At 42.1% G+C, this 21,855-nt stretch overlaps 1 protein-coding gene across 3 annotated transcripts in view; it reads left to right on the top strand.

The window, feature by feature from the left end:
- GAD1 (glutamate decarboxylase 1) overlaps positions 1-21,435 on the top strand; it is a 41,533-nt gene extending 20,098 nt beyond the window's left edge. Inside the window, exons 7-17 of one of the 3 annotated variants that reach the window (XM_047084627.1) lie at positions 5,393-5,505; positions 6,662-6,777; positions 6,861-6,940; positions 7,164-7,218; positions 8,766-8,882; positions 10,051-10,115; positions 14,215-14,293; positions 15,418-15,567; positions 18,184-18,291; positions 20,047-20,136; positions 20,905-21,435. In XM_047084627.1, coding sequence (XP_046940583.1) covers positions 5,393-5,505; positions 6,662-6,777; positions 6,861-6,940; positions 7,164-7,218; positions 8,766-8,882; positions 10,051-10,115; positions 14,215-14,293; positions 15,418-15,567; positions 18,184-18,291; positions 20,047-20,136; positions 20,905-21,078 — 1,147 coding nt within the window. In that variant the 3' untranslated portion in view covers positions 21,079-21,435. Of the gene's footprint in view, positions 1-3,917; positions 3,955-5,392; positions 5,506-6,661; positions 6,778-6,860; positions 6,941-7,163; positions 7,219-8,765; positions 8,883-10,050; positions 10,116-14,214; positions 14,294-15,417; positions 15,568-18,183; positions 18,292-20,046; positions 20,137-20,904 lie in introns of those variants that run through there. The other 2 variants (XM_047084626.1, XM_047084628.1) reach the window with 2 other exon arrangements.
- Positions 21,436-21,855: the final 420 nt, after the last annotated feature.

The raw sequence follows: 21,855 nt of genomic DNA, 5'->3' as shown, positions 1-21,855 counted from the left end.
GCTATGAAGAGACAAGAGGAATTGGGATCAAAGATACAATTGCTTGTTTGGCCTCCTCTAACAAAAAAAAACTCGCCTTTGCAACCTTTACTGTGGTATGATTTGTGAGATACAAATATATCAGCAAGCCCAGACATCATGATGTACTAATTATAACTTGAAAAAAGACACTAATGCTTAATTGGAACATCTCATACTAAGGAACAATTTTAAATGAGGAAGTATAACTTTAAAAAAAAAAACTTAACTATTTGGAAAATAAATGAGAAAAATAGAATAGGTAGAAAGGTATATATCCTTTAAGGCCCAAGTACTCATATTAACACAGGCACTGAATTCACCCAGCATCTTTAAGTGTGTATCCTGTAGGCTTCTCAGCTGCAATTTCCTAACATATATGGCCCATCTCAAGGTAAATTAAAGGAACTCGCTCTTTTGTGAGTTCATGACCAGATAGTCTCCTAAAAGGCTTTTCTTCAACCAAAGAGATCTCACAAATTCTCCTTTTTGTGTGTCCATAAAATCAAGTCTCTTACTCTTTCCTTACCTCAGCTCAGCCATGAAACACTAAAATATGTCCCAGCCATCTGAGGTCAAGGCCAGTCCAACTAAATGGCACATAGTAATTGCAGCTGTACTGAACACAATGGATATTTATAAAATATGATCCGATTCCAACAGATCGATAGAGAAGGTTATTTAACATAGTGAAATAGTTTCTGTCAGTTCTAGAGACAAGGCATTGTCTGAAGAAGTAATAACTATTATCTAGAAATTGTTCTAAGTCAGTTCCCCTGGAAGATCATGAAATGTGGTAGCACTGTCAGGAACTTATGCAGAAATTTGCTCCCTTGAGACAGTTCCTTCTCCAGCTGGGGACAGTGTTCAAAATAAACCTGGGAAAGCATGGCAAAGGGATTTTTCTTTGGCAGAGCAGGCAAAATTAGTGACATACTCATTTTGTTGGCCTGCTCTATCATTGCATTTGGGTGGCACTGGTAATAGAAAGTAATGATTATATTCCTCAATATAGTCTTTCAGAAAGAACTATGTGGTCTCCTAATTTGAGTGGCAAAGCGTAAGGTATCTGACTGTTCACAGAAAATAGAACATTTACGTTCATGCGTTTACACCTGCCTGTGCATGTAGCTTTGAGATCTGTTCTCCGAGCAAGGACCCAATGAAGATCCAAAGAAAACTTCACAAATGTGTAGTTGTCCATGGCACGTCCAGCTCTTTTCTTCCAAAACAGGGCCACCGAGCACAACTCTGCAGGCTGAGCAGTGCCCAAGTGCAAACAGCAGCCTTCCCTCATGCACCTGACGACAATCCGTAATCTTAATGGCAAGATCTATCACAGCCCCTTGTTACGAGGTTATGGTTTCAAGTATCTAGTGCTTTATTTTCATAGAAATTACACAGGAGAAATTTTCTGTGGCAGTTATCAGTCATTTTATACTGCTAGGCAAGTTGTTAGAGAGGAACCTGCAGTAAGCAGTTCTCATTCATCATAGAAAAGCAGCTGGGAGGTAAAAGACGGAATTCTGACTCCGAAATATACTGAGATCTTAAAGCAAATCACTGAATTTCTCTGAGACTCAGTTCCTTCTTCAGAAAATGGGAGATAATAATATCCATCCTACAGAGTGGTTCTGAAGACTGGAAAGGCACCAGTCTTAAGCCTGTTGTATGCAAGGTGCAGTGAACACGCCTAGGAGAGGCAGCCACTACACAGGCCACCGTTGCCATTTGAGATGCCTCCCAGCTCTTTTGTTTCTGTCTCTCATCATCTCTGGACACCAGAGGGGCTCTCTAAGCTTCCTCTCAGATGTGTTATCTTTTAAGGTGAGGATGGGCCAGCTGCCACATCTGTAAGGAGGAGAAATCTAAGAGGAGTGTAAAGTTGGAGAGTCTACATAGAAAAGTATTTCTCTCATTAAAGAAGTTCCCAGTTTGACAGTCACCAGAGCTCCAGGTTCCTTGTGCTTTTCTAATCCATATTGTAGCACATGGCTTTCATACTGAGAGTCACCTCATGGTGCAGGCTGGCTGCTGGAGCTCTAGCTATCACTTATGTGTCCCAGAATTAGAAATGAGGGAGGAAGAAAGGAAGGATGAAAGGGAGGGAGAGAGGGAGGGAAGAAGGAAGGGAGGGAGGGAGGAAGATGGAGGAAAGAAAGGAGGGGAGGAGGGGCGTGGTCAAAAGGGGAACACACTCTTTCTTTCTAAGCAACCTTTCCAGAAGCTCCACACAACAGTTCCCATAGCATCTCTTCAGCCAGAACTTAGTCCCATGGCCACACCTAGGGAGGCTAGGAAATGTAGTCTTTGATCTGGGTGAATTACAACCCTGAATAAAACTGAATGAAGCAAAGGAAAATTGATACTGGTTAGCAACCAACAGACTCTGCCACAAGAGAAGTAGAAGCCTTAATCAATTTGCCTTAGTTTGGAATGAATCCCACTAGGAAGTTGAGCTGAACCACTAAAAAAGGGCCGACTCACCACCCTACTCAGAACATAGAAAGACTCCGAACTCTCCTTTAATGTCACTCATGAATGTCACCATCCTGTTTTGGTCCCTAATTTCCAGTCCCGTGTTCTTACTTCACCCCAGAGCTTTTTGAAGGTTTAGTTTCTTGTTCTCTGATTCTGAAATGTCATCTTATATGCTGACTTTAGCATCTAACCAGCTTCTTTTGAATCCTTATTTGACCTTGGCTCTCTGGGCTTTATTCACTTTTCGTCTGTCATTTAGAGAAGGGGTACCTAACTTGGAGTCCAGGTTGCAAGAGGAGAATCTCCTATAATTGCATACAAAAATGATGTGCATATCCTCATTTTCTTCCTGGAGAGAGGGACCATAGCTTTCCATAGGATTCCCAAAGGTGTCCATGACACCAGCTAAGTTAAGAGCCACTGCTCTAGGGTGAATTTCAAGGCCTTCTATAAGGCTTTGGGCACAGGCAGACTCCCAGTTGTAAACACAGTTCAGGATGGGAAGGTAGGATCAGAGAAGTATCAGAAGTAGGGAACATCCTGTTAGCCCATCTGTCAGGCTTAGCTGAGGATCAACAGCCATGGACCAATCTGTCAGCTTCCAAGAGAGGATGTCAGGACTAAAGCCATGAATCAGGATAAGCTTGGTGTTAGCTGTGGGATAACTGGTCCTTTAGACCTAGACAGGGGCTGTCAAACAGGATGCAACAAGGCCAAGAAACAAATGCTGGATTCATCCTTGTAAGCTTCCTCACCAAAGTTGGAAATGGTATCTAACATCTTTGTTTCCTCAGTATATAAGATGCTACCTGGCAGAGAATAGTCACTCGATAAGTATTTATTGAACAAAACTGAAAGAAAATTTTAGCAACTAGGAACCTGGTATAGATAAGGAGACTGAAATAGATGAGATCAAATAGTCTCATGATCAAACTCTCTAGACTCTTCCTCCTAATCCTGAGCGTAATGGCCTATTCCTGGTTCTTGGGTAGAATCACTAATTCATGCAAACCTGGGACCTAAATTGATTTAAATCATGAAGCAGACCAACCCCCTGGCCTTCAGTGCCATCCATCCTCCCTTCCCCTGCCCGGCCATCTAACACTGACTTGACTCCAACTCAGCTTTCATCTAATCCTCGATAAGGTTCTGATATTGTGGTGTATGATTCCATTTGTTCCTTGCCTTTTCCCAGAGAGCCTTCTCACTCGGTATTGCGAGATTCCAGCACGCACACTGACACCAGTACCTCTCCACCACACACACATTTTTGCCATTCCAACATTTGCAAAACTCAGTGGCACTATTGATACCACATTTGTTCAAGAATGGTTAGAAGCACATCATGAGTTTGCCTCTTGGTACACTCAGCAGCACAGGCTAAACCAGGAATCCTTCTCTTCTTCTTCCTTTATCAGGCCATCAGACATGAGGGAGTGTTGGTTGCTACGGTGATGGGGCTCAGAGCAGAACCAAAGCATGATTGTGACCTCCAGAGGTGATGGTAACTGAACACGATTTCCAAGGGTCCTCCTCCTAAATTTCAAGGGTCCTCCCAAGGAAAATGGACATATTCTTTTTGGAAACAGAATTCTTCTACCAACAGATATATCCTGAGGGTCCTCCAGGATCTCTTTGTTGTCTTTTACCCTTTGTCCTCTTTTACCACCAAGTGATTGATTTGATTGTTTTCCCAACCCCCCCCAATGATCAAAACTTAGTAGCTTCACCTGTGTCTTATACAATTGTTATTTCATCCTTGCAAACAGCTTTTCTAAATCATTAAGCCAACAAGAATTCCCATTAGTCCTCGGTATTGGCATTCAGCCCAAACACCCTAATCAATGATAAAGTCTCCCCATATCACTTGACTGAGTCAATCTAGGAATCTCTCTTGAGCAAGCATGGTCTGAGCTGAGCCCACAATAGGCTCTAATGCTTAAGAATACCAACCAAAAGAAGAAAGACAAAGAGCCTCAGAGTCAGTAAATATCTTTTTGTTTTCTGGCTTAATTTGCGGTGGATGGACCTTCTCTGATTACTCTTAAGCCCTATCCTTGGCACCACAATCTTGTTTCAGTGACCGGTCTACTTGACTGTGCTTCTGTTCTCAGTTGCTTTGAGAAGAGTATGGCTTGCTACTTCTAAATCAGTTTGTTAGAAGACAAAGCTAGCCTGCTCAGGTATCTGGTACCCACACTCAGCTGTGTATGCCAGTTGACTATCTTCTTATTATTTATAATTGGTAATTAGAAAATCATCACTTGTAATTATTCTTGACAGATATTGACTTCAGAGAATTATAGAACCATAGCTGTCCTTGGGGATTATTAGTAGAATAACCATGTAGATAATTATATTGAGATCTTTAAAACCTGGGTCAATATTTCCAATTAGATTCACAGTTAGGTTTCAGATGTTTACATTGTTTTTAAAAGATAGATTTTGGCTCTGAGTTTTATAGATTCTACAAGTATGAAACTGGCAGTCGGTTTCGGTCAGTTGCAAACCAATTTTATGTAGAACTTAGAATACATTTTTTCAATTAACATTTGCATCGTCTTACATCTTAAAGGTGAAGGAGATCCAAGAAAGTCATTTTCCTTCCTTCTATATCTCTGGGTGGACCACATCTAAGATATTCCATTCAGATAAAATCTATTTTGTTGGTGAAAAGTCACAGGGCAGGTATTTCCACCACCTCTCTAGGTAACCCAGGCTGGTTTCTATTTTATGATTGGTGACTTAATACATTTCCAGGAAATAAATTGCTTTAGTGGTTTTGAGTACCTGTTTTTAGATCCCAAGTACAAACATTAAACCAATTATCTGTGTTCCCCAAATAAGTGGTTTGACTTCTTTATGATCATTTTTTCCCTCACCACCTTTTCAGGTTTACATATGAAATTGCACCAGTATTTGTCCTCATGGAGCAAATAACACTTAAGAAGATGAGGGAGATAGTTGGATGGTCAAGTAAAGACGGTGATGGGATATTTTCTCCTGGTATGTTTCTCTTCTCTTTTCCTGACTCTCCTTGAGATTTGTAGCATGGATCCTTGGGATCCCTGAGAACCCTAAATCCAAAGTGAGTTTGTGGAAGAATCATGACCTTAAAAAGAATTTTTTTACAATACTCCTACCCTATCTTCGTCAGAGTGAAGGCTAGCAAGAATGCTGCATTATATACATACTATCTAACAGAGCCTATGCCTCACCTATACAAACTGACCAAGGTTGTGTTCAAATCATACCACACCACACCAGTCTGTCAACAACAATTTGATCGGACTGAGGATCAGTGAATCAAGATTATCAGTTGACTAATCGATTGCAGCCAAAATAGTGTGTCTACTTTGAATCTCTAGTTTGATGTGGATACAGTAAGAATCTTTAAAACAAGGGCAGATATTCTTAGAGGTAAGTAGGACTGTGGGATGGTATCAGAGATGGCATGATTGTTGTGTACAAGGGGAGGAGAAGAAATAAGAATTACAATTGTCCAGGCTATTCAAGTCAGCCATGAATTTGCCTGTTTAATTGTCAAGTAATTGATGCAAAAGTGATTAGTTTGTGTTAGCCAGCCATACCTAGATAGTTACCTCAGTTCTCCTTATGTCTTTAAGTAAACAAACACGAGTTTGGATTTAATAAACTTAGAGTTCTCCTAAATGACTCAGTAACTCAGTTGAGCTGTTCTTTGAGAAGAGTATCCAGGCAATGTCACTGTTTCCTTCTGTAGGCTTCATTAGTCTCTCTTTCTCTGTCTTTCTCGTTCAGAGAATAGATTCATCTTTGTTCAGTAAATAGATTGAGCAGAAAGTGAAAGCAGGAAGGTTGTAACTCACCTGTCTCTTTGCAGCCACTGCCTTTGCCACCTCTTGTATTTCTGTTTAGGCTTCAGGTGGAACAGGCATTGGAGTACATGAATCACCTCCAGCCAAATTGCCTAGATGGCTTTGGTAATGAGTGTGACTACTTGTATTCCCAAGGCAAAGGGGTCAGAGGGAAGCCCTGGCAATAGGGAAGCAAAAGCTATCCGGATATTGTCCCTCCCCTTTCTGACCTCCTCCCTTGTCTCTTAAGACACCAGCTCAACCTTAATTATTAGAAACAATAATGATGGAGCTCCACACCTCCCCGTGTATCCTCTTGCTCTTAGGGGGAGCCATCTCCAACATGTACAGCATCATGGCCGCTCGCTACAAGTTCTTCCCGGAAGTTAAGACAAAGGGCATGGCAGCTGTTCCCAAACTGGTCCTCTTCACCTCAGAACATGTGAGTTGGGTGCTCTTCTCATGGATTATGGTGTTTTACAAGGAACTGTCTAACTTCTGACCTCAAACCTCTGTTTGTTGCAGAGTCACTATTCCATAAAGAAGGCTGGAGCTGCACTTGGCTTTGGAACCGACAATGTGATTTTGATAAAGTGCAATGAAAGGTAGGCAGGGGAGAGTGAACATTAGGTTCTTGATGTATTAAATGTGTTCATCTGTTAAATTTGTTTTATTGTGCTTAAGCACTGACTCAGTACAGTGTGCCAAGCTGCTAATGGCCTGTTGAAAATATCCGATTAAATTACTTTTTGCTGCTGCTGCAGTTTTTCTCATGTGCAATCTCATTGATTCTTCATTTTAATTTCTCTCCCTTTCTAATAATTACAGGGGGAAGATAATTCCAGCTGATTTAGAGGCAAAAATTCTTGAAGCCAAGCAAAAGGTATGTACCCTGTGGCACACCTGAACTCTAGCAAACACAAAATTTTAAAAATACTTTCTTTCTGCCCTAGACAATAAAGGTCTCTGATAATATAAGAGATAATTTTGTTGTTTTTCTAAAATTATATTCTCAGGTATTTGCTTATTTCCAACTTCTGAAACGATTTCACTTTAAAGCTGTGTCTATACAATGTCATTTTTTTTTTAAATGAGAAATTCAGTCACTAAGCCACTTGTCCTACCGTTATTATGCCAAGTGATTAGTTTGATGTACTTCAATAAATCCACTACCCAAGCATCGGGAAGATACAGCCTAATTGAGCCTTTTACTTGCTACTTGTTAGGTATAATTTCAATTTAACAAATACAAATACCATTTTAGCTTTAGGCTTCTGTTTAGCAAAATGCTTCCATGCCCTGGAAGATGGTTCATGGTACTTGGTGAATCAGCCTTAATAAATTCTATCAAACAAACAAACAAAAAGTCTCAGAGAACAGATGTAATCCCAAGGGACTGCCAGGTAGCTGTCAGGCATTTACCAACTTGTTGTTTTGGTTACATCCTTGTACCGCGTTCTCCAGCTATAGCTGTTTGTTTGCTGGTCAGTAGAGGAGATGGATAGAAATGTCACTCAGACTGAGCAAGGGTCATAGGTGGAGCTGGATTTGAAAAAGACGTAGGATTCCCAGATTGCCCCAAGTCTGTCTTAGCTCTATTACTCTCCTTACTCGTTTATTTCTTGTTCACATCAAAATTTTACTGTGCCCACTATTCATGAATATTTCAGCTTCCGCCGTGTTTTAAATAAACAAACGATGCTTCAGGATAATGATTACATCAATACACTTAGAACAACATAGCTTCGGGGCGCCTGGGTGGCTCAGTCGGTTAATGTCTGACCTTGGCTCAGGTCATGACCCCACAGTTCGTGGGTTGGAGCCCCGCGTCGAGCTCTGTGCTGACAGCTCAGAGCCTGGAGCCTGCTTCAGATTCTGTGTCTCCCTCACTCTCTACCCCTCCCCCACTCATGCTCTGTCTCTCTCAAAAATAATCGTTAAAAAAAAAAAGAACATCATTGCTTCTAAAATATACAATACCCAGATGATGTTCGGAGCTACATGCCCATCACTCTAAACACTTATTATTACTCTTTCCTGCTTTACTATTTGCCATAGAACTTACCACATAGTGGTACCACTATGTGGTAAGTTCTACTTACCATACTGCATATTTTGCCTGTTTAATTTTGTCTGTTGTCTGTCACTCCCCACTAGAATGTTAACCCATGAAGACAGAAATCTCCATCTGTTGCGTTCACTGCTGTATTCCCCTACAGCTCTGCAGCAGGCCTGGCACGTAAATGTCACACTAAAACTATTTGTTGAATGAAGGAGTAAATGGGCCAACGAAGAATTCTCCCAGACATAGGATCTGACACCACATACGCTTGGCTGATCTCTGCTGGAAGGAAATGCTACTGCAGTTCTACTTCGTGTGGAAAGGAGAAGTTTCAAAAGACTAATCAGCCTGTCTCTCTTCCCTTCTAGGGATACGTTCCCCTTTATGTCAATGCAACTGCTGGTACAACTGTTTATGGAGCTTTCGATCCGATACAGGAGATTGCAGATATATGTGAGAAATACAACCTGTGGCTACATGTCGACGTAAGTGCCATAACTCACAGAGCGGCCACTCCGTCTGGGGGTGGAAACAGCTCCACTTTATGATTTGCCACAAGTGGCTCCCGATGCTCCAGCCAGCCCTCTCTCCGCATCACGTTAGTTCAGCCCTTCTGCAGCCCCCACCCCCACCCCGTCGGCCATTCACGCCAGGTTTGCACTGTACAGCTGTGCATCCCCTGGGACTCCTCCAGCTCCTCCCCGGCCCACTGCTGTCTTCTGTGGTTCTTGTGAGGGTACAGCCCCCACCACCTTTCCAGCAAACTTTTGTCTAGACAAATGGCTACCGAGTGGAAGATAGCTGGTTTCAGAGGGAAAAATGTACAAGATACGGTATATAGAAAGTAGCCATGAAGCTGGACTCTCCGCCCTCTGCTTCCAGTCCAGCCATTTATGACCCTTTTCTAAAAAGAAACATGTATCTGCTACATGTAGGAAAAATAAGGCAGTGTAAGGACGGTATTCTCAAGTAAGAGATTCGGTCCCCAATTTTGCCAGAAACACACACATTTTCCACATGTGTGACTGGGTGTATTTTTTCCCTTCTTCTCTCTCCATTCTCTTATGGAGATAACTTCTCACAACTGGACAATTGGGTAATCTGCCCAGTTCTTTGAGCACATAACTAACAAAGGCTGTGCTCATGTCCCATGGTGTCCCCGGATGCTCAGTAAACCTGCATCGGGGCACCCGCAGAAATGTCTCGCTGTTGTGGGACCTCCAAGCCTGGCAGAGCTGCGACTTCCTGAATTTTTTCAGGAGCCCTTAGAATTCTACCCCAGGGAGAATCGGATGGCAGCCTCCAGTCCTTCGCGTCACACCCAGAGCCGTGCTGGGGCTCACGGAGTGCCCCTGGCTTTCCACAGCACTTTGGGCCTTTGGGTCTTGGCCCCATTGGCTCAGACCCGACTTACCTGTGTCAGTCACACAGCCGCTCTGAGGTTAACCTGAAGGAGCTTTTGAAGAAGTGACGAATGATAAATAATTACAACTGCCACTGGTTGAACAGTCAGTGTGGGTTCCTTTTGTCAAGCAGACTTTCATTTTTCACTATTTACATTCTGTCTCATATTTTACTAGAAGTGTGGAGTGATTGCTTTTGGATTCTTAAACGTCTCTGCTCCCCTTCCCTCTTCTGTCTCTGTCCTCACAGGCTGCCTGGGGCGGTGGGCTGCTTATGTCCAGGAAGCACCGCCACAAACTCAGTGGCATAGAAAGGTAAGGGCCTGAGCTCGGGCCACCTTTCATTCAGGCCATCAAGCATGCTGTGCTGCCTGGTCCACTGATGTTCCCTACCCCGATTCCCAATGTCTTATTTCAGTCTGACTAAGCCCACATCGGGTCAGTAGGCGTTCATTTGAGCAATTATCATATGCTAGGCACTGAAAAAAGAAAAAAAAAAAAAGATGCCCAGTCAAATGAGTCCTCCTGAGTTCACAAATGAGAGAGAGAAAGACATGTAAACACTGATACACAATGTGATAAGCACTACAGTGGATGTGATTTCTGGGTGCCCATGTGGTAGAGAAGAGAAACAAAGCAGTGCAGGGATCTTGAGGCTAAATGAGAGGCTGCCAAGGGCACAGAAAGGGGCACTGATTCATTTCATTCTTTTGTCTCATTAAATTCATTGCTGGGAAAGGGGTAAGACAGTTAGTGGATCTAACGAATTTACTTTCTTGTTCACCGTTTAAGTTCAGTGGGTCGTCCTAAGCCAAATACGATTTTCTTTTTCTTTTTTTTTTTTTTAAACGTTTATTTATTTTTGAGACAGAGAGAGACAGAGCATGAATGGGGGAGGGTCAGAGAGAGGGAGACACAGAATCCGAAACAGGCTCCAGGCTCCGAGCTGTCAGCACAGAGCCCGACGCGGGGCTCGAGCTCACGGACCGTAAGATCATGACCTGAGCCGAAGTCGGCTGCTCAACCGACTGAGCCACCCAGGCGCCCCACGATTTTCTTTTTCTAACTGGTTCTACTTTTTATTTTTCCTGGCCCAGTATCTGAGCCATTTCTACAGAAGCTCCCAAACTGAAGCGCCCCTCCACCCCCACCACTTTGTTCCCCGTTCTCCTCAATTTACTGATTTCACTTGGTGGTCAAAGCCTTTGGCATGTTTGGATCTTGCATCCGCTGGAAATGGCAGTCCCCTCTCCTGTCACCTACAGTGGCTGAAGAGGCAAAGAAGATTTCCCAGAGGAGAAGGGAGGCATCAAGACCCATCTGGGCTTTTCCCCATATACTCATTGCTGCCAGGACACCTCCACCTGGACATTGGGGAACCAGGACTCTGCCCCGCCAGCTATAATTAAGGCTGCTTCTTGTGCTCACATGCTATAGCTAACCTGGCACATTTTGTGTCAAAAACAGAAGCTTCTGATCAGAGAGAATGCAGTCATAAGCCAGATATGATTTTAACCTGACTCCAATGTATTGATCCAAAATGAACTCACCTTGATTCGTTTATTCATTCAGCAAATATTTGCTGAGCACCTGTCAGGATCCAGGCAGGTATGGATGTGAACACTCAGTTCCCTGCCTCAGTCCAGCCGTCTCTGGCACTTTTCTAAAAAATGTGTAGCTGGTACACATAAGAAAAATAAGGCAGGGTCCAGAAGGCATTATCAACTAAGAGATTTAAAATCTTCCTGAAGCTTACTGTCCAGTAAGGTAGATGTTCATAAATGAAGACACGTTTAGTCTGTCTCATAGGAAAGAAAAATAAAGTGGGGTTAGATAACAGTGAGGACAAGGTATGCAATTTGAGACAGGGTAGTCAGAGAACCTTCCTGAGGACATGATATTTCAGCGGATACCGGGATAAAGGGAGACAGGAAGCAAGGATACATAAAAGAGTATTCCAGGTGGCGGAAGGGCAAGTGCAGAGTCCGTGAAGTCCGACTGTTCTTGGCAAGTTGGAGGACCATCCAAAAAGGCCAGTGTGGCTGGAGCAAAGTGGGAGAGGTGAGAACAGACCAAGGTGGAGAGAGGTAGACAGGCAGTAGGGAAAGCATGCCAGCGGCTTCTCCCACAGTAAGGACTCTGGCTTGAGTTTTAGCTACCTCTACTGTGCCTCTTCCCTTCTGGTTCAGTTTTGAAAGGCCAGTGTCAAGGTGAGTGGGACTGGCTCTCTGAAGCATAACTATATGACGCTGTGACCTGGAGGATGATGTATTAAATGTAGATGAACGAGTCCAACTGTGCCTTAGATTTCTCAGGCAATCTCCATTTTCCATCTTTGAGTCAAGGAAAACCTAAACATTTTGCACAGACTTTTCTAACATTTTATTTGATTTATTTACTTATTCTTAGTTTATTTATTTATTTTGAGAGAGCGCGTGCACCCGACCTGGGGAGGAAGAAGAGAGAATCCCAGTCTCCACACTCGGTGCAGACCCGTCTTGGGGGCTTGGTCTCATGGCTGCGAGATCATGACCTGAGCCAAAATCAAGAGTTGGATGCTCAGCCAACTGAGCCGCCTGGGCACCCCCTAACATTTTAAAGCGCATGTGTCTTCTAAAGGAAATTGAAACCATATCGTATCTTATTACTTCACATTTGTAACAGCAAAGAATCATTTACTTCAGACCTCTAAGACATTCAAAAAACCATTTAAGACATTTTATGAGCTCTAAATAGAGTTTTTTAATGAATCAGTGAATGATAGCTATGAAAAAATCCATTAGGAGTGCCTGGGTGGCTCAGTTGGTTAAGTGTCTAACTTCGGCTCCAGTCATGATCTCACAGTTTGTGAGTTTGAGCCCCGTGTCAGGCTCTGTGCTAACAGCTCAGAGCCTGAAGCCTGCTTCGGATTCTGTGTCTCCCTCTCTCTCTGCTCTTTCCCAGCTCATGCTCGGTCTCTCTCTCTCCTTCAAAAATAAATAAACATTAAAAGAAATTTTTTTAATTGGTTAAATCCACTCTTTTAAATACGGATCGACACTGATGATTTTTACTGAAATAAACATTTAGTAACCTTTTCTTACAATTCTTCACATGTCTCTTTCACAAACGTTAACTTATTATGCACAAAGGGGAAAAGTACTTCAGGCCTAACTTCTTCTTGAAACACCCAATAGTCACATATACACTAAATTATTTTCTGTCTAAAGGACCTTAGCAAGATGAGGAGGTCAAAAATTCACAGCAAGGATTTAGCTCTAGGGGAAACAAGGCAGTAGAATTCAGAGTCAGTTGCTATGTCTGGGGAAAGCATCCTTCACAGATACTAAAGTGCAAAGCCCAGCTGTGGGCCGGGCCATTGGGAAGGAGTCCGTAAACCACTGAAGCAAGGTAGCCAAGTTTCAATCATCATACACCACACTTAGTTGTCCCTGTAATGTCCTAGCTAGTGTGCCCCTTAACCATTTTACTGTGTCTGAATGACTGATGTGGTTGCTAGGAGACTGTGCTTGGTGAGCTGTCATTGCAGCCTAAACTGGCAATATCATCCTCATTTGGCATTTCAACAATGCTGCTAAGTAGTCAAAGTCTAGAATGATCCGATCGTTCCTTGCTTCATAGTACCTCATAAGTAGTGTTGCTCTTCATAGTACCTCATAAATAGTTAGTTAGGTCAGCATCACCAGCCCATTTTGTAAATAAGAAGGGGAAGGCAGAAAGAAGCCAGTCTGTTGCCCAGAGGGAGGCAGGCTGGTGGAAGAGTTATGAGCACGGCTCTGCAGTCCATCTCCCTGGGCTTGACTCTCAGCCCCAGCCCTTCCCAGCTATTCGGCTTTGGGTGATGTATTTCACTTTTTCATTGCCCGGTTTCTCCATGTAAAATGGAGGCGATAATAGTCGCTGCATCACAGGGTTGGTGTGAGAAGTAGATATTTCAGGAATGGTTCTTAGAATTTTGTATTTATTCGCTCGTTTATCCTTTGTTAAGGATAACTTCTTATTTTACAGATAAGAAAACTGAGGCACAGAGGAGTTATGTTACTTGCCCAAACTAGCAAATGTCAGAACCAGGATTCAGACTCGGGCGGTCTGGCTCCAAAGCCTGACTCCTTAACCATGATACCATAGTGATAGAATGCCTGTAAAGCTCCCAGGACAATAGGACACATAACAAACGTTCTTCATAAATGTTAGTTATTGTTAACAGCAGTGATTTAGAAGAGGCAGTCTGCAACTTAGGCCCCTAAGACTGCCTGCAAAATATTTGTTTACTCCTTGATTAGTCAGTTTGGGGGACTAGGCATCTAAAACATATACCGATTCTGGTTGCGGTGGACGGTGTTTTCCTCAAGAGGACGGTTGCCTCTTGCTGACTCCTGCACCTTCTTCTCAAAGTATCATGTGCTTCTTGCAGGGCCAACTCAGTCACCTGGAACCCTCACAAGATGATGGGCGTGCTGTTGCAGTGCTCGGCCATCCTCGTCAAGGAAAAGGTCTGTACTCCCTCCAAAGATGAGCTGGCAGCCCGAATGTCCTTTACGAGGCACAAGAAAAGCATGGACTGTTGTTTTATTTTTATTTGTTGGGCAGTACTTGACGAACACACAAGACTGGCAGCACCATTGAGACAACCATTGCTGTTCCTTCCTGCCCTTGTCTTTCAGCCTTCAGCCAACTAGTGCCTCCCGTTGGCTCCTGCCCTTCGTGCCCTTCAGTACTCAGGGCCCTGTCAGTGACAGAAACTATTAGGGCACTTTTTCATTGCGTGTTCCTTCACGTTTGTATAAACAAAAGTGAGCTGCAAACTCTCACCTCAGTGAATACAAAAAGGGCTCACTGGAACCTACTGCAGGTTCTTAGCATGAATTTATGTTCCCAAGAGCTGAAGTAAATTAGGCGGAACAACAGCTGCAAATGTCAAGTTAGGGCAACTAGGAATGTTGGCTAAAAAGCTTCTGTTAAATGAGTTAGTTCTTTAAGCATCTAATAATAAGACCCTGCTCTCAAAGCACTGTTGCTCCAGTAAAATGTTTGCACACGAGGCATTCCAAAAATCTGTCTCCAGTTTGTAGGAGCCAGAACCTGCCCAGGCTCTTACTCCTTTCCTAATAGAGTGTCTGGTAACATCACAGGAGATCCTGGAAAAGACTAGAAGACTTTTGGGGTGGGAGGGGCACTTTGGGGGAGGAAAATTCTTCATAGCCTGAGACTGTCCCACTCCCTGCAGGAAGTTTATATCCCCAATCTTTACCCACTGAACACCATAGCACTTCCCAGTCTTGGAAACAACCCCAAACACCCCACACACGTTTCTAAATGCCTCTTAGAGGCACAGTGGGTCCCTTGTGGTAAGCATCTGAGACCAAAAAAAAATCATTTAATAATCAGAGTGACAGAGAGAAAGGGGCAAAGGTTTTTCCAAGGGTGGTTTTCAAGAAAGACATCAGAACAAATGCAAGGCCTCATAAAGACTTTAAAAGAAAGTTGCAGGTGATCCCAAGTCCCTCCTTCCTACCTACCAGCCCTGTTCCAAAGCCACCCACGTCTCTGACCTATGAATACAAACTTGTCCTATGTCTTGACCTATGATGCAAATTTGTCTTGATTTGCACGATAGGGTATACTCCAAGGATGCAACCAGATGTGTGCAGGATACCTTTTCCAGCCAGACAAACAGTATGATGTCTCCTATGACACTGGGGACAAGGCAATCCAGTGTGGCCGCCACGTGGACATTTTCAAGTTCTGGCTGATGTGGAAAGCAAAGGTACGAAGGGGTGAATTCAGGAAAGAGAGCAGAAATGCAATTTGCACAGGCTGGCTGGCAAAAGAGAGGCAAAGGTGTATCACAGATAATTTAACATGTGTGTAATCGATATCTAGATAATTGAGTTAACCGTATTTTCTGTTTGCGAATGAGATCACTTTATCCCTTATGTCAAACTCTCCCTCCTTCCATTCTGTGTTCTCAATTTGAATTAACACGAAGTTTTCTTGTAACTTCCTCTTATAACAACTAAAAATTATGCCAAAAAAGGACTTCCACTGCAATCCTTAGGGATGCTGAAATTATTTAGTGCAGATGTAGAGAAAGAGATAGAGATAAAATTACTGTGTCATTCTATGCAGAACCCTGAATTTCTTATGAGGACTCGAATCATGGGTTATATGTGACAGTTTTTAGTTCTATTTAAATAATGGCTTTCTCATTATTTGTACTTTTTATGTTATTCTAGAAAATGCATATTTTATTCTGAGAAATCCTGCTGCTAGGCTAAGGCATGCTGTGTCTGCATTTATTAATTTTTCAAGTTGCATTTCTGTGTCTAGGAACAAAAAGCAAACTATTGGGATTTCCCCCTGAATTTGGGTGAGGGCGATTACCATTTTGACTATTTGTTTCAAAAGTATTTTTATGCAATCAAGTAAAGGCAATTTTCATTTCACATCTCTTTATTGCAACCGTTGTTTTTACTTACCTACTGTAAATTAGTTTTAAAAATTTCCACACTTGAAACTGTGTCTACTAATACCAAAACAATGAAGTTTTCCAGTGATACATCTCATCTAATGTTTCTTCGGTAGAAAGATTTAATGGATTATTAGTTTTTTTCCCTCATTAAGTCATTTTGTCTTTTTTTTTTTTTCAACGTTTATTTATTTTTGGGACAGAGAGAGACAGAGCATGAACGGGGGAGGGGCAGAGAGAGAAGGAGACACAGAATCGGAAACAGGCTCCAGGCTCTGAGCCATCAGCCCAGAGCCTGACGCGGGGCTCGAACTCACAGACCGCGAGATCGTGACCTGGCTGAAGTCGGACGCTTAACCGACTGCGCCACCCAGGCGCCCCAAGTCATTTTGTCTTAATATAGAAATAGTCTGAATATGATTTCTACCACCAAGTAATCATGGGTATTTTAAGCATATAAATAGCCATGAACTGCAAGAAGAGAAGGAGCCCTATCGTTTAGAAATATAATGGCCACGTGGCTTACATCAGTAATTTGTGTCTTCATTTTGCCTGACAATAACCTCTTGAACCGTCTGCCGGGAGTTTGGCTCATAGCGAATCGGTTGCTGAGATGAGACCCTGGTGCAAGCTTCTTTCTCAAGTGGAAAATAGACTGGACAAGGTGTACACTCAACAGTGACTACTTGGGGAGGCTCATGCTTTGCCTGTGTTGGACTCTGCCCAGGCCCATTAGCAATCCACAAGCCAGCCTTGCGCGTCTGCTCCCCTTGTTAACACTGACCCACTCAACAACCCCCATGCCGCTATTATTAATCAGCCGTGCTGGTTTTTGAAACTCATGCTCAACCAGTTTGTCAATAACTGGAGCTGTTGGAATCTCAGGGCATGTATGGAGACCAATGGCTTCCCCATCTGCTTGCCTGCCTATCACCAAAAAGGGATATAATACTGTTATATGGAAGATAGCCTGCCAGGGAGTTTGGGGACATGCTTGGCTAGGACTTACTGCTGGGAAAGGTGGGTTCTAAAGTAGTATTTCTCAAACTATTTGTGGTGAAGAACCGGTTGTTTGGGTTTTTTAAATCTATCATGGACCAATACAATAAAGATAAATTACTAGAAAAATGAAAGTAAAAAGTATATAAGGCTTAAACATCAATTTTTAAAACTAGATTCAGTAAACATAAAATTACTCTGTCAAAATTATATTAAGTTTTCTTACTGCTTAATCTCAATTTCTTTTTTTTAAGTTTATTTATTTTGGGGGGGGGGGAGACTGTGAGTGGGGGAGGGGCAGCGGAGGGGGGGAGAGAGAGAGACTGTGAGTGAAAGGGAGGGAGGGAGGGGGAGAGAGAGAGAGATGAATGAATGAATGAATGAATGAATGAATGAATCCCAAGAAGACTCCATGCTGTCAACACAAAACCTGAAGCGGGGCTTGATCTCACAAACCGTGAGATCATGACCTGAACTGAAATCAAGAGTCAGACGCTTAACCAACTGAGCCACCCAGCTGCCCCTCAATTTCTGTTCTTACATTATCTTGCACCAGTTACAGTTTGTGGACTGTCCTCCATCCATAGGCAACAATTTGAGTACCACGATCCCAAAGCAAACTAGCAACAGGCTTCAGATCCAGGCTGTGAGTAACTAGAGGGAAGCTAAAAGCCCTATTGACAATAGCTGCCCAGAGACTAGAGTGCCTTCAAAAGAGAATAGACACACTTTATATTATTGGGTGCAGTGCTGTAAAGAAACTGTACTCCTTTAATTAAGCAGTTCTTTTTAACCATCTCCAAGAATGCTCTCGTGTATTTCCAATAGATAAGGTCAGCATAGCTTTCTCAAACGCCCGTCACAGGAAAATACAACCCATCACCAACAAACATGACTTTTCTTTTTCTAAACCAGGGCACAGTGGGATTTGAAAATCAGATCAACAAATGCTTGGAGCTGGCTGAATACCTCTATGCCAAGATTAAAAACAGAGAAGAATTTGAGATGGTTTTCGATGGTGAGGTAAGTTGTCATCATAGACTAGATGCACAGCATTTCCAGAAAATCTAATGAGGGATGCTCCTGAAGCCATATTTTCCCACATTGCTGGAGGCTACTTCTGAATTTTTGTCTTTATGCACTTTTCATTTAATTCCCTCTGTGTCTATGAGCTTTTCTTTTGATAGCTTTGGAATGACTTTTGCCATTTGCCTTTTCTAAAATTGTCCAGCTCTTGACCAGTCCTTTGCAGACAAGAAATCTTTCCTTGGCACGTTTGAATCCTTTATCTTTCCTGGGTGTGTATTATCAATCACTGTGTTGAACTTCGTGATAAGTATTTCTCAGTTCCATGAAGCTTATAAGATGGGTATATCCTTATCTTCTAAGACTTGTTCTAAAATGAAGTTCTACTTTACATAGATTCATTATGAGGAGAGCAAGATAAAATTGCTTCTGCTCTGAGTTCATATCCACATTACACATAACAAGATCCTTGTCATACAGGTATTGACTGAATCCTTGCTTTGTGCCAGGCCCTGTGCCGTGAACTGGGTTATATAGTAGTGACCAAAACAGATATTGTCTCTGCCCTAATGGAGCTCTCAGTTGGATAAAGGAAGTTGGAATAGGAGCCAGTATTTAATAAAAGGAAATCCACTCATAACCCATTATAATATAACACCACCTCCATTCAACTTAGTCTATTTGTCAGGCAGCCTAAGCTATTAGGAACACACTAGAGAGTCACCAGACGAGGACGAAAAAGCCCTGAGCAGTTCAACTTAATGATACAGTTCTCATGCATTTCACCTATGGGACCACACTTGGATCATTTACACTATTTTAAACATTCTACTAGCAGATTAGAGACAAATGTGATGTCTCAAGCCAGTTAGAGGAAGGCACAGTGATAGCAAATAGCAGCCTAGGAAGGAAATTGAAAAATTATGTCAAGAATACAGAAGAACTCGGGGCGCCTGGGTGGCACAGTCGGTTAAGCGTCCGACTTCAGCCAGGTCACGATCTCGCGGTCCGTGAGTTCGAGCCCCGCGTCGGGCTCTGGGCTGATGGCTCAGAGCCTGGAGCCTGTTTCCGATTCTGTGTCTCCCTCTCTCTCTGCCCCTCCCCCGTTCATGCTCTGTCTCTCTCTCTGTCCCAAAAATAAAAAAAAATAAAAAAAAAAAAAGAATACAGAAGAACTCTAAAAGGATAGGAGTTCTTAGAACAGAGACACTAAACAGTTCTAGCCATCTCAGTGAGGTCTGTCTTATGGTTTAGAGCTGGTATTAATATTCATTATGATAATCCTGACTAATCAACGAAAGATTCAGAATTAATATAATGAAACTCACAAAATATTCACTATCAAAATAAACTGTGTCCAGCATCTTCTATATATGAGGCACTACAAAATGGCAAGATGAATAATACTCTTTAAAAACTACCCAAATGTAATGATTTTTTAACAGTTCAATGTTTAAAAGTGGTAAATATAGTCATCTAGAAAATTGGTTATGGGAAACCGCTCTCTTGCCAGATATGACTGGACAAACTAGGTATTGTTCTCCCTAGTATAGAAATAACAATGCTTTCAAAATGGACTTGAAGCCCTTTTTTTTTTTTTTTTTTAAATGTGTGTGGGATTTTTTGTTTTGTTTTGTTTTCTTTTTTGGTCTGAGAACCTTCCACCAAGGGTACATAGGGGTTTGGGAATAGCTTTCTTTCAAGTTCTCATAGTTTTCTGTTTTGTTTCTTTGTTTGTGAAAATTTCTGCAGCCTGAGCATACAAATGTCTGTTTCTGGTATATTCCACAAAGCCTCAGGGGCATTCCAGATAGCCCTGAACGACGGGAAAAACTACACAGGGTATGGACTCTTTTCTTGTCTCATCTAACCCTCTGCAATTTCTCTGGTTGGTCAGAACACTTTATGTGTCCTTCTAATGGAAGAGAAATAAAAAACAAAGACTTGGGGTAGTAGGGAGCCATCTTGTTATATTCTTTTTGGCTCTGGATTGTCCCCTTGCTGTGATTCAGATACAGCGGGAACCTCTAAAGGACGCACCCCTGTCTCAGTTTGGTGTTGCGGTATGCAGGGCAATCGAATGATATGCGTATTCCTGCGAACTTCTGTATTAAACTGTGTCTGTTAACATATCTTTTAAGTTCAAGTCTACTCTAATATTGCTTCATTCCAGTTGATTTCTATATCGATTTTATTATTTGTAGTTGTTGGTATTAATAATTTATATAATATTTTATTCATCTAATGAATATTCATTGAGCATAATCTATGTGCCAGGCAGTATCCTGGGCTCTGGATTATTCAGAAGCCTTAATTTGTGTTGCAGCCCATAAGAGTGTTTTGTTTTTGTTTTTTATTTTATCATTGTTCTATGACTGACTTTCGAAATTCAGTCACACAGTAGTTTCTGAGGGAATTTATGATAGGATAGACTTAGTCATTGGGTACTAACCACTGAAGAAACTAGAATATAAAATATTTGCTTTTATACCAGTACAAATGCAAATAGCAAAACGTATATTGTTCTTTTTTTCAACTAGGAAATGGTTTGCATTAAGAGAGTTGTGTTAATATTGGTCTTGAGTTTGGTTTCGTGTTTTCCGTCACAAGGTGGCCCCCAAAATCAAAGCCCTGATGATGGAGTCTGGCACGACCATGGTTGGCTACCAGCCCCAGGGGGACAAGGCCAACTTTTTCCGGATGGTCATCTCGAACCCAGCTGCTACACAGTCCGATATTGACTTCCTCATCGAGGAGATAGAAAGACTGGGCCAGGATCTGTAATTGCCCTCCATAGAACATGAGTTTATGGGAATCCCCTTTCCTTCTGGCATTCTAGAATAACCTCTATAAATTGCCAAAACACATAGGCTATTTCACTGAGGGAAAATATAATATCTTGAAGACTACTGTTTAAACATTACTTAAGCTTGTTCTAGTATGTAGGAAATAATGTTCTTTTTAAAAAGTTGCACATTAGGAATACAGTATATATGTACAGTTATATATACCTCTCTCTGTATATGTATATGTATGTATAGTGAGTGTGGCTTGGTGATAGATCACAGCATGTGTCCCCCTCCAAGAGAATTAACTTTACCTTCAGCAGCTACTGAGGGGCCAAACATGCTGCAAACCTGCTTGCCCAACAACCCCAGGGAAAGATGTTTTTCAACATGTTGTGTCATAGGGACCAAGGGACATACTGTTGGTGAGAGTTGACTTTGTTGTCAGTGTTTCTCCTAACTAAAGTGATGACAGATGAGACAAAGTACCACTAGATGACAAGAGTCACACCCTCCCCATTAGTATCCTGTGAGGGGAAAATTGTAGCAGAGTCATTGTTACAGGTGTACTGTTGCTGTATTTTTAGAGACTAATTTGTGTAGATTGTGTATATTTCTGTTGTCTGACCTTTGGGGGGTAGGGGAAGAACACATGTAATGGTTTCAATGACTGTTTAAATTGTAGGTAAATGAAATAATTGCTTATTTATATTCAGAGATTTACCATGTTAAAGAGGCATCTTGTATTTTCTTCCCATTTGTAATGTATCTTATT

The sequence above is a fragment of the Lynx rufus genome, unplaced genomic scaffold (genome assembly GCF_022079265.1).
Source record: "Lynx rufus isolate CCGP_SWC_20201006 ecotype Redwood Valley unplaced genomic scaffold, mLynRuf1.p SCAF_2, whole genome shotgun sequence".
Taxonomy (NCBI): Eukaryota; Metazoa; Chordata; class Mammalia; order Carnivora; family Felidae; genus Lynx; species Lynx rufus.
Note: the sequence above shows the minus strand (reverse complement) of the source record. Positions and strands in the feature narration are given on the sequence as shown.